The sequence below is a fragment of the Ipomoea nil genome, unplaced genomic scaffold, assembly GCF_001879475.1.
Source record: "Ipomoea nil cultivar Tokyo-kokei standard unplaced genomic scaffold, Asagao_1.1 scaffold0679, whole genome shotgun sequence".
Lineage (NCBI taxonomy): Eukaryota > Viridiplantae > Streptophyta > Magnoliopsida > Solanales > Convolvulaceae > Ipomoea > Ipomoea nil.
This window is the reverse complement of record NW_017617107.1, coordinates 39,945-52,785: the sequence shown is the minus strand read 5'-3', so window position 1 is coordinate 52,785 and position 12,841 is coordinate 39,945. Positions and strand designations below refer to the sequence as shown.

At 35.9% G+C, this 12,841-nt stretch overlaps 1 protein-coding gene across 1 annotated transcript; it reads left to right on the top strand.

Moving 5' to 3' along the window:
* Positions 1-1,168: 1,168 nt before the first annotated feature.
* Positions 1,169-1,828, top strand: LOC109174975. Its single transcript, XM_019324222.1, has one exon. The coding sequence runs from the start codon at positions 1,169-1,171 to the stop codon at positions 1,826-1,828; it is 660 nt and encodes a 219-aa protein (XP_019179767.1).
* Positions 1,829-12,841: the final 11,013 nt, after the last annotated feature.

Sequence of the window (12,841 nt, the reverse complement as noted above, 5' to 3'; positions counted from 1 at the left end):
CAGTGGAAGGCAAAAGAAAGAGAAAGGACAATGAAGATTTTGGCTTCATCATATTCATATATGATTTACCTAGAGAGTCTCAAAAGATTTGACAATTTGGTACATCAATTGTAGTATTTTATTGATGATCTGCACATGTGTTTCCGGGTTCTATGCAAAATATATTCAAACCAAATACTTCAATTCTAATCTATCCTCTCTTCATTGTCTTCTTCTTCCTCATTTTCAAAGAGAGTAGTTATATGCTTATTCTAATTATTACTGTTTCTTTCCCAACCTAAGTGGTTAATTATGGGGTAAGATATACCATTAGCTCGGAACATTACAACAAAATTAGACCCGACAATTCGTGTATACAGGTTTGTTAACGGGTCGACACGATAATGACACGAACATGATAAGGCTAAACACGGACGCGACACGTTAAGGTTAACATGTTCAAATTTTTAACACGAATACGAACACAATTTGTTAACGGGTTGACACGATAAACACGTTTCGTTAACAGGTTTCGGGTTGTATCGACACGATATGAGACGAAACCCGTTTAAACCTGCTAAACCTATTAATATATTAAAAAATTAAAATTTAAAATTAAGTTATATATATAAAAAACCTACAATTCAATCCATCAAACAAACTAAAAAATATTCAATTTATAACATTCATAAAATGGTAAAATAACATCCAAAAATCATAATTAAAGAAGTCCATACTAGTTTTTAGAATAAAATTGAACACAATAAAAATTCAAATTTCAGATTGTTGAACATCAATAATTGGTGTAGGATCTTGGCCTAATGTAGTACATTCATCCTTAGTCATGTTCATAATATCTTTTGTAATCTCATTCATGATAGTGGTTCTTAACTAAATGACAATTGTTCTTAGCGGGTTATAAACAGGTTCGTGTAAACAGGTTAAATAGGTTATTAATGTTAAGCCAATATGTGGCTAGTATTTCTTTAGTTGTTATTTATTCTATTTGTGCTCCTATAGACTAGTTGTATTTGGTTGTAACTTCCTGCTATGTTCACTCCTCCATGTACTATATATAGGTGTGCTTTACAATCAATAAACACAACAGTTAATCTCTTCACATGGTATCAAGAGCCATATTCCCCTAAGGAGTTTTTTTTTCCTCTCCTCTTTTGCCAGTCTTATATACATGGCTACCACCACCATTGACATTGTTCACCTCAATGCTCCGTCTAATTTTCCTATCAAACTCACCCCCCTCAACTTTCCTGTCTGGAGACGCCAAGTTCAGTCCACCTTGGTTGGCTTTAATATCATGGGATACATCGATAGTTCTATCAAAGAACCAGCAAAATTCAATGATACTGCACAAACAACTCTGAATCCAGCACATTTGAATTGGTATCGCCAAGATGAGATAATTACCAGTGCTTTACTTGGGAGTTTTTCAGACACCATACAACCTCTTATAGCTTCCGCACCCACTGCGTGTGATGCCTGGCAACGGCTCGTTGCTAACTATGCTAGCGCCTCCCGAGGACGGATCATTTCCCTCAAGGCCAAGCTTACCAGAAATCCGAAGGGTAATCGGTCAGTCACCGCCTTTTTGAATGACATGCGCTCAATAGCTGACGACCTCGCCCTGGCTCAATGCCCTATTTCTGATGAAGACATGGTTGTGTACATTTTAACACAACTAGGGGACGAGTACAGCTCCATCGTGTCTGCCGTTCGTGTCCGTGACAAACCCATTTCTTTGGGAGAATTAGTCGATGTGCTCACAGATCATGAGCGTCAGTTGGCTGAAGTTGATGATGCTTGCCAATCTCTTTTCGGCTTCTCGCAATAGTCAGCACTCCACTGCCGATCGGAGGTCCCGCAACAACACCAACAACACGTATGGCAATAATAGACCGAATTGGTTGCACAACAGCAACACTCGACCTGGTGTTGTGTGTCAATTCTGTCACCTTGTTGGCCATGAAACTCGTGTTTGCCGTAAGTTAGCCCAGTTCTTAAAGGCCCATAATGTGTTTCCCGTGCAGGCTTCTACATTTCCTCAGTCTCAGTCACCTGCAGCTAATTTTATTGTGGGAGCGACTACGCCGTGGATGTTTGACAGCGGGGCGTCTCACCATGCCACACCAGATATGTCTCCTCTGCACACTTTCACCGAGTATAATGGGCCTGATGGGATACGACTGGGCGATGGTAATTCTTTAAACATCTCTCACATTGGTCAGTCATCTATTCTCACTCCTTCTTCCGTGTTCACTCTCCAAAATGTCCTACGTGTTCCACAGTTGCATAATAATTTAATATCCATATCGCAATTGTGCAAAACTAATCAAGTGTCGGTGGAATTCTTTGATTCCCACTTTCTTGTGAAGGATCTTCGAACGGGGATGTCGTTACTACGGGGGGCGAACATTAATGGTGTCTATTATGCACCTCTCTTGCGTCAACCTACATCTAATTCCATGCAGCTGTCTCGCGTTTCCCAGTGGCACCATTGTCTAGGCCATCCGTCTAATAAGGTGTTGCATCGTGTGTTGCAACATTGCAACGTTCCCATATCTATGTCAGCACTAAACAAGTTTTCCTGCCAATCATGCAATGTATACAAAAGTCATAAATTACCTTTTTTCCAAAGCACACTTGTTAGCACTAGGCCTCTACAACTGCTCTACACTGATGTATGGGGTCCGACGGAAAAATCTATTGATGACTTTGCTTATTATGTTATATTTGTTGATCACTTCTCTAGGTATGTCTGGTTATATCCTATAAAACGAAAGTCTGATGTTTCTTTGATTTTTCCTCAGTTTAAAAGGTTAGTGGAGAAGTTTTTTGGTCTGTCAATTGTGTCAGTTTATTCTGACAATGGGGGGGGGGGGGGGGAGTTTATTAAATTAATTTCGATGTTCAATGCTCATGGCATTTCGCATTTTTTGACTCCTCCACATACACCTGAGCATAATGGCATGGCTGAACGGAGACACAGGCATGTCGTTGAAAATGGAATGTCACTCCTTCACGCTGCTTCTTTGCCTTCTTCATTCTGGTCTCACGCGTTTCAGGCTGTCGTCTATCTCATCAATCGACTTCCAACTCCGGTATTAGGTAATCAATCTCCTTATCAAGTGTTGTTCAAACAAAAACCCAACTATGATAAGTTACAACCCTTTGGTTGCCTATGCTTTCCCTGGTTGCGTCCCTATAACACCAAGAAACTACAACCAAGGTCACGTCCATGTATTTTCCTTGGCTATTCAACCACCCAATCCGGTTATAAATGTCTAGATTACAGTTCGAATCGCATTTATGTATCTAGACATGTTAGATTTGTGCCTTATGTGTTTCCTTATAACGGTTTGCAAAAGTCATCTAATAGCTTACCTTCTGATTCTCATGATTCTGAATCACGAAGTATCTTGTGCAAGTCGTCTACTTTGTCTACACAAGTACAGCCCGTGGGTGTTCCAACACCAGTTCCAACTCCAATTCCGAGTCCAGTTCCAACACCCGTTCCAATGCCAGTTCCAACTCCAGTTTCGACTCCAGTTCCAACTCCCGTTCCAACACCAGTTCCAACACTAGTTCCAACTCCAGTTCCGACTCCAGTTCCGACTCCAGTTCCAACACCCGTTCCAACACCGTCTCCCACTATCTCAGAAAATGACCAAACCAGCCGTCGTTCATCACCCACTGTTACTACAACCGATCAACCACCCTGTCAGCCCGAGCAGTCGTCGTCCGATGCCTCTGAGTCACAGGATGGGTTGCGTCGCTCCATTAGACCACGTCGTCCTAACCCCAGGTATTTTGACTATGTTATCAACCACACCACAACGCATCCCTTACCTCCCACTTTAGAACCATCTACCGTGGCTCAGGCCTTGAAGGATGCTCGGTGGAGAAAAGCTATGGACGAAGAGTTTGATGCACTCCAACGTAACAAAACGTGGTGCCTGGTTCCTCGCGGTGTTGGGGTTCCCATTGGTTGTAAATGGGTTTACCGTGTAAAGCGTAAACTTGATGGCTCAGTTGATCGGTACAAGGCACGCCTTGTGGCCAAAGGCTTCTTACAGACTGCTGGCCGGGATTACTTTGAGACATATAGCCCGGTTATGAAACCGGTCACCATCAGGTTGGTTCTGACTATTGCGTTGAGTAACAACTGGGGTTTGCGCCAATTGGACATCAACAACGCGTTTTTGTACGGGACTTTACATGAGGAAGTCTACATGGACCAACCGCCCGGTTACGTTGATCCGCTGTATCTATCCCATATCTGCAAATTAACGAAGGCTCTGTATGGCCTTAAACAGGCCCCGCGAGCCTGGTACCAGGAACTCTCTTTGTTTCTGCAGCGGTCTGGGTTTATTAAGTCACAAGCTGATGCTTCACTTTTTGTTTATTCCGCCAAAGGTGTAATTGTCTACTATTTAGTATATGTCGATGACATTTTGTTGACAGGTAATAACTCTACCTGGCTTGATCGTTTTGTGGGGTCCCTGTCAGCACAATTTGCCCTTAAAGATCTTGGTACTTTACATCATTTCCAGGGCGTGGAGGTCATTCCTACTGGTGGTGGAATTTTTCTGTCTCAAAGTCAGTATATTACTGGCATACTGACGCAGTTCAAGATGGATGGTGCAAAGGATGTTTCAACACCGCTGGCTGCTTCAGAGAAGTTGGTACCGCTGCGACCGTCCGATGTTGCGACTGATGCCACTCAGTTTCGTCGCTTGCTTGGTATTATGCAGTACTTGGTGATTACACGTCCGGATGTGGCGTTTGCTGTCAACAGGCTTTCGCAGTTCATGCATGCACCCTCGGAGTTACACTGGCAAGCCGCCAAACGCCTCCTGCGGTATCTAAAAGGAACCGCATGTCATGGTTTATTGCTACATGCAGGTCAGCCCCTTTCGTTGCGGGTATACACTGATTCAGATTGGGGTGGACCGTCCACTGAGGGTCGTTCCACTACTGCATATCTGGTGTACCTAGGCGATAATCTAATCTCTTGGAAGTCTACGCGTCAGAAGTCTGTCTCGCGATCATCCACGGAGGCGGAGTATCGGGCCCTGGCAAATGCAGCAGCTGAGGTCCTCTGGGTCAAAAATCTGTTGCAAGAGTTGAAATTGGGGCTGGTTGAGCCTCCAGTCCTGTTTTGTGACAACTTGAGCGCCATGTACGTTTGCAAGAATCCCGTGTTTCATTCCCGCATGAAGCATCTCGCCTTGGATTACTATTTTGTCCCGGATTTGGTTGCAAATGGTACGCTAGTTGTGCGGCACGTTTCGTCTTCAGCTCAACTAGCCGATCTTCTTACTAAGTCACTGGGTCGTCGCCTCTTTCTTCAGCTTCGGTCCAAGATTGAAGTGTCCGACGGATCCTCCATCTTGCGGGGGCGTGTTAAGCCAATATGTGGCTAGTATTTCTTTAGTTGTTATTTATTCTATTTGTGCTTCTATAGACTAGTTGTATTTGGTTGTAACTTCCTGCTATCTTCACTCCTCCATGTACTATATATAGGTGTGCTTTACAATCAATAAACACAACAGTTAATCTCTTCACAATTAATAGGTTTAACGGGTTGACCCGTTAATACACGAAACATAATGGGTCCTTAACGGGTCAACCCGTTAACGACTCGAGACACATTAAGGCTAAACGCTTACTCGTTATTTTCGTGTTTGATTTTGTATCATGTTAACGGATCGTGTTCATAATTGTCAGATCTAAACAAAATGATATAATTACTTTTGGAAAGTAATTAAAACTCTTGTAATATGTTTTACGGAAATGTTAACTAGGGGATTAGATATGGAAGTCAGAATAATTGATGAACTGACTATTTCACCATAATTGACCGACTAAAAGTTTCATTTTCTTATTTGTTAATTTTATTGATGAAAAAAATGAACAAAAAATGTTATATATATATATATATATATATATATATATATATATATATGAGTCGTTGATCAAATCTAGATCAACGGCTTAAATCAATGAATTTTAAAAAAAGGCACGCCCTTTCAGATTTTTCAGAATTTTCAAAAAACGCACAAATCAATGGCAACTACTTGGAAACTAATCCAGAATTGGTGCAACATGCTGCGATTGATACAGGAAAATTTCCAGAATGTCCAAGAGGTTCGGACAAGGCTAACAAGACACAATCGACTGTAGAAACAACAAAAAATAGTCCAAAAATTCCAGAATTGTTACAATGAAGTAAAATGAATTACAAACGAGCATAGAAGCGTTTCAGAAGGAATTGGAGATCCACGCATCACTAGAATTAAAGAAGCAAACTGTAAAATAGCGCACCTTAAGAAGGAAAACAACGCACCTTAAGAAGGAAAACAAAGCACATTAAGAAGGAAAACAATGCACCTTAAGAAAGAAAACCACGCACCTAAAGCTTTAGACCGACGCATCTTAAGAAGGAAAACAACGCACCTTAAAAGGGAAAACAACGCACCTTATGAAGGAAAACCACGCACCTAAAGCTTTAGACCAAGGCATCTTAAGAAGGAAAACGACGAACCTTAAACAGGAAAACAACGCACTTTAAGAAGGAAAACAACGCACTTTAAGAACGCACCTAAAACTTTAGACCGACACACCTTAAGTTTCAACAACTGATGCACCTTAAGAAGGAAAACCACTCACCTAAAGCTTTAGACCGACGTACCTTAAGTTTCAACAACTGACGTACATTAAGCACACAGCACAAAAACTACGCACCTTAAGAAGGAAATCCATGCACCTTAAGAAGGAAAACCACGCACCTTAAATTTGACCTAGATGCAAAAAAAAAAAAAACCAATTTGTCATCACATTTTTTTAATCTGTGTTCAATCTGGGCTATTAGATTTTGATTAGACCAATGGCTGATATTAAACCCCATCTTTCACAAAAGGCTTATCACCGCATCTGATCGTGTGTGTGTGTGTGTGTGTGTGTGTGTGTGTGTGTGTATATATATATATATATATATATATATATATATATTGATCATAGAATGACATGAAAGTAAAGAGTTAAAAATGAAATTTAAAATCAATACTAGAAACTTACGAGTTCAATTATTGCTAACTTTTTTTTATCTAACTCGTTACATAAAGTCTTCCAAGTATGATTTAATTTATTTCTAATTTATGGTTTACATGCTATTACACACAAGTAAAACTTTATTTAATGTACATCCATATCCTCGTATAATAACTATAGCTTCTGTTTTTTTTTTTTTTTTTTTTTTTCACTTAAAAAAGGAAAATTTATAAAGTAAGAGGATATATAGTATTACTTGTACTACTAAGATAACTAGGACCTTTTTATGAGAGGTATGACTGTGGGTATGGCCTCCCTTAAAAATTGTAAGTTGTCCTAGATTTTGTACTAGGCTTTGCGAAGATGTTTCTAGGCTAGATGAAATGTGTGCAACATTCTTGTTTTGGTAGATAAAAAATAATGACAGTATTTCCAGGTAGACAGGGATCATATATCTAGCTTTAATTTTTATTGAAAAGAAAATTAGATGCAATAATTTTTTTTAATTTTTTTTTTTAAAATAAAGGAAAATAGAGCAAATGAATATGGATAAATATATTTTCTAAAATAGAAAATAGGAAGCAACGAATAAAAAAAGGAAATGAAAATCTGAAGGGAAAACAAAAGAGCATTAAAGTACATAACCACATCTAATTTTTAGAGGTGTTAAGTTCATGACGTTGTAGTCCAATAACACCAAGTTGCTCCCTTATAAGGGAGGTTGTAAGATTGAGCCTTAGTAGATGTGATATTGGCTCTTTGTGCTTCAATAACTTGAGAAAATAGTTATGAACATAAAAGTACCTGTGACATCCTATGTGGCCGGGAGAACCACAGTTATGCCGAGTTAATTCAAAGGGTGTGTTTGGTTCATGGGTTTACACACCAGGAATATGAATCAAAATTGACGGTAAAAATGTTACCGGTAATAATAATATTAGAGTAACGGATTGTAACAATAGTTGTATTGCCTTAGTCTCAGTATAGAAAATACAGTGTGTCCTTTGCTAGCTGAGGAGAGCCAAATGTTACCGGTAATAATAATATTAGAGTAACGGATTGTAACAATAGTTGTATTGCCTTAGTCTCAGTATAGAAAATACAGTGTGTCATTTGCTAGTTGAGGAGAGCCCCATTTATACTAAAGTCCTAACGGTAACAACATGGGACATAAATGGGGAGCCTAAGCCTTTAATTCACTCTCATCAATAGTGGCTTCAATGGTGACTTCAATGGTGACTTCAATGGCAGTAAAATGTGGCACCTGTTGGAATTCTGTCCGTTGGAGTTTTGCCAGTTGGGGTTCTAGCCGTTAGTTTCCATGTGGTGCCGGGTCGGATGCCCACTTGTAATCTGGGTCGGGTGCCAGCCCTATTATCCTGTCAAAAATCATATAGTTATTGTTTGGTTACAACTATGAGATTTGATTACTCATTCAAGTAAAAGTCTCATTCCCTAATTAAAAACGTGTATTATTTCATCTTATCCCTCTTCACTACATCCTTCATATATTTTTTTTTTTAAATTTTTTGTTCATATTGGTGCTTTGGATGTCATTATATTAGGATCAATTGCTTTGATTTTTAGTTTTGTATTTTTAAACATTTATTCCCATTATATTATAGAGTCATACATAACCAAACATCAATATTGGTAAGTATTCCAATTCCACCCTACTACCAAACATGCAAAATACTTTCACCAAAACCCATTATCATTACCAACTATTTGATTCACATTCCGATTCCGGTTTCCATGTGCAAACCAAACACACACTGAATTTAACTATCACTTATTTTCAATTTTAGTCATTGATTTTTAAAACTATCAAATTTAGTCTTTAAGTATTGAATCATTTCCAATTTTAATCCACTATTAACTTTTCCATGCATGTGTGAATCTTTAACATTATATTGAAGGAAAATTGAAAAGTCATGACCACTGTGCCAATTGTTTCTCACACGCGTGAAACAAAATCCTAATTTCTTTATTCTACGAGCCTTAATTTCATTATCAATATTAAAAGTTCACACGTGAAAAATCTTATAGTGGATTACAATTCTAAAGAATTCATCAATACTTCATGACTAAATTTGATATCTTTAAAAGTTAATAACAAACAAAATTGAAAAGATGGCTAAATCCGGAATTAATTAACTCATTGTAAATTATATTAATATTTCCCAACAAGTTAACTTGAAAGTTGTGGATGAAAGAAAACTAGGTACCCAAAAGGAGGAAGAAAGGAAGTAACTTGTCTAGCTTGTCCAAAAGTAACTCCAAAAGAGCATAGTCAAAAGGGGAAAAACAAAAGTTGGAAAACATGGAGAGCAACATCCTTAAAAAAAAAAAAAAAAAAAAAAAAAAAAAAAAAAAAAAAGTAAACAAGTGGGGCATGCATGCACTAATCCAACAAGTTCTAAGAGGACACTTGCATTTTATCTTTTCATTAAATTAAACCTTCACTCACATGCCCAGCCTTGGGAACAACATAAATCCTAATCATAAATCAAAAATGGTCAACCCCTTTTTGTGTCTTTATTGCCATTTCAATATTTCATAATGCTTCCCACTAACCTCTCTTATATGTAATACAAACTTTAATTTGTTTACTGAATGATTGAGCTATGCATTTTGCATTCAAATAAATAACATTTCTGAAGAGATTATATCATTGAGTTGTTAATAAGATAATAATATAATTTGGCTCTCATGTTTCTAGAGTGACATGGACCAAATCTATGACTCCCTTGACTAACCTACTAAACTAAACTATTTCAAGATTTTATTTATTTCTGAAGAGATTATATAATTGAGTTGTTAATAAGATAATAATATAATTTGGCTCTCATGTTTCTAGAGTGACATGGAGTCTCACCAGCAGCAGTGTGAGAGCTACCTCTCAAAGTGAGGGGGTTCCTTGTGTGCAGTGAGCAAAGATCTAGCCTCTGTGGTTCATGTTCAGTTGAGTTACCATGATTTACACCCTCCCAAATGCTCTGTCGGGTCGGAGTGTGTGGGACACTTAGGGTTGGAGTTCAACCTTTTGGAAGATTTTATATATTCGTATCATAGTGTGATAATTCCATGTTTGTTATGCTTTATTTTCTTATATATAATTATAAGATTTTTTACCATACCAATAATACATAGTATAATCATATGTATCATACCCAATTATATATATATATATATATACTGATTCAAATGCGGACCGTGCTTCTCGTGCGATCAGTGTGGATTTATCATTATGTATGCAAAAATACACCACACAGTGTTCGGAAATGCACCACACAATAAAAAAATGCATCGCACCGCACCGCACATAATAGTGCATTTTTGAACAATTTATGATGCATATATGTGTACTTATTGGTGAGTGATTGTACGGTCACAGGGGAAATTGTTGGTATCAATACTAACAGTACTCGGTATAACCAGACATATCATATTTGGTTGTACTCAATATTATCAGTATAGTATACACATTAATAAAATATTGTATCGATTACTATAAATAGTAATGAACAATGACATTTCTATAAATAACTATCATTGTATTTATAAAATTGCTGGTGGCTCAGATATAATATCTTTTTGCTATTACAAAATTTCACACACACATATATAGAGTACTCAATTGAAATAATTAAAATTAAATCTTAAAGTCATTCTACTGAATTGTATGACTGATATCAACATCAGGAAGTTCTATCATGCATGTGCCAAATCTATAATTAGCATTTTTAAAAGATGAAGGGCCGGTCAAGGGCTCAAGGCAATATGAAAAGATGTAACCCACTAAATTTATTTATTGTTCTACGAAAAATTGAAAGGTTAAATTCAACATCTTATTACTTGATGTGAATTTGAAATATTGCGCTCGTTATTATGTAAGTATAAAATAATATATAATTACACATTCATTATTAGTAATAACTTTTGGTGTAATAATAAAGTTTGATCTTGTCAATAGGTATTATTAATTGTTTTATTTTGACATTTATTTATGGCATGCTTTGGTTTGTATGTAGAATGAAATTTAGTGTAATAAATTTTTTATTTTATTTTAACTTATTTGAGAACTAAACATGCCATGCATACCCTTAAAAAAAAAACATGCCATGCATAATAATAAAAATAATAACAATAATAATAGTAGCCCGCACGCAATTAACTCAATGGTTTAGTAGATAGGATTTGAGAGAAGAGGCCAATATTCGAACCTCGGCAACCCCAATGTGGGGATTATATTCAAAGTTGACAGATCCCTTATGCACACTGACATTTAGCTTTGTATGATTTACATCATTCTAAATACTTTGTGGGGCCATTGAGGTTGTGAATTCAATCATTTTTGAGAAGATGAAGAATAATAATAATGTGGAACAAGTTATTAATTCCACTATTGAATGGGGTGGGTTTAAATAACTTAAGAGAAAAAAACAAAAACAACAAAAAAAAAGATAAGGGAAATTGATTGATGATTAAAATATGAAATATCTCTCACCAAAACAAACATACCCATCACCGGCTCAAAGAAAAAGAAACGAATTTAAAACTAGAGAAATTATGGAAAATTACACTTTTAATCCCTCAAATTCTCCTGAGTTATAAATTTAGTCTCTCTTTTAAAATTTTTACAAATTTTATCATTTAATTGTTAAATAAATTATAAATTCAATCGCTGAACTAAAAGAAACGTCAATTTTTATTTTTATTTTTATTTTTGTATTTAGAGTTTTATGAATGTATTTTGTAACTTCCAATCTCTTATTTATTTTCTCATAAAATCATAAATACGAATGAAATTTGACACCCCAATTAGTTGAGAGATTAAACTCACAACTTGTTTAATAATTAAATGATCACATTTGTAAAAAATTAAAAGAAAGGGATTAGATTTATAACTTAAAAATAATTTAAGGACAAAAATGTGAATTTTCCAAAATAATAATAATAATAATAATAATAATAATAATAAAAGAAAAAATGTTGAGTTGTAATCTGACAAGAGAAACTTGGTCTGTGATGAGTCAAATTAGAATTTTTGCACATTCTTCAAAATTATGGAAACACTTTAGGTGTAATGTGTTGGGAGAAATATATTATTTTATTAATTAATTTAAGGTGTTCCGGAATTTAGGGATAAAGATTTATATGTCTATATATTAAAGGACTTAAGACTATGATAAGATGAGAAGTTGGACTTTGACCAGACTGCTTGTCTTTGACTAACTACAATCACAACCCTATCTTCCTCTCATATTATTTTCCCAAATATGTTTTTGTCACTTAAAAATTAAAATGCATCACAAATGGTTGAAATATGTTGAAGCTTCTTCCATTATTAGGTTTGGTATGATTTATTTACACTATATATTTAAAAGACTTAATTAACATTATATTTTAGTTCTCGATTATAATTGTTCAATTTAGCCTTTTCATTACTAATTCCTCATTATTTTTTCATAAAATTTGATGGGTACAATTAAAATTAAATTAGCTAGTATCTCTTGATTAGATTTCATCAATTACTAATTTTTTTTTTTAAGGATATAGACTGAATAAACTCTGCTCTTGTATAATAGCCAACAAACTATACAAGAGAGGTAACGAGAAATAGTGTCATCAATTGATTTTAATTTTATAATTATGAGTGCTAAGAGAAATTTGTTAAAATTTCAAGTCTATGAACTAAATTAAATAAAATTATATATTTTTTTTTTGTCTATTTCAATTAACGAATTTGAGTTTATTTACAATTCAATTTCTATTATAATATTTAATTTAA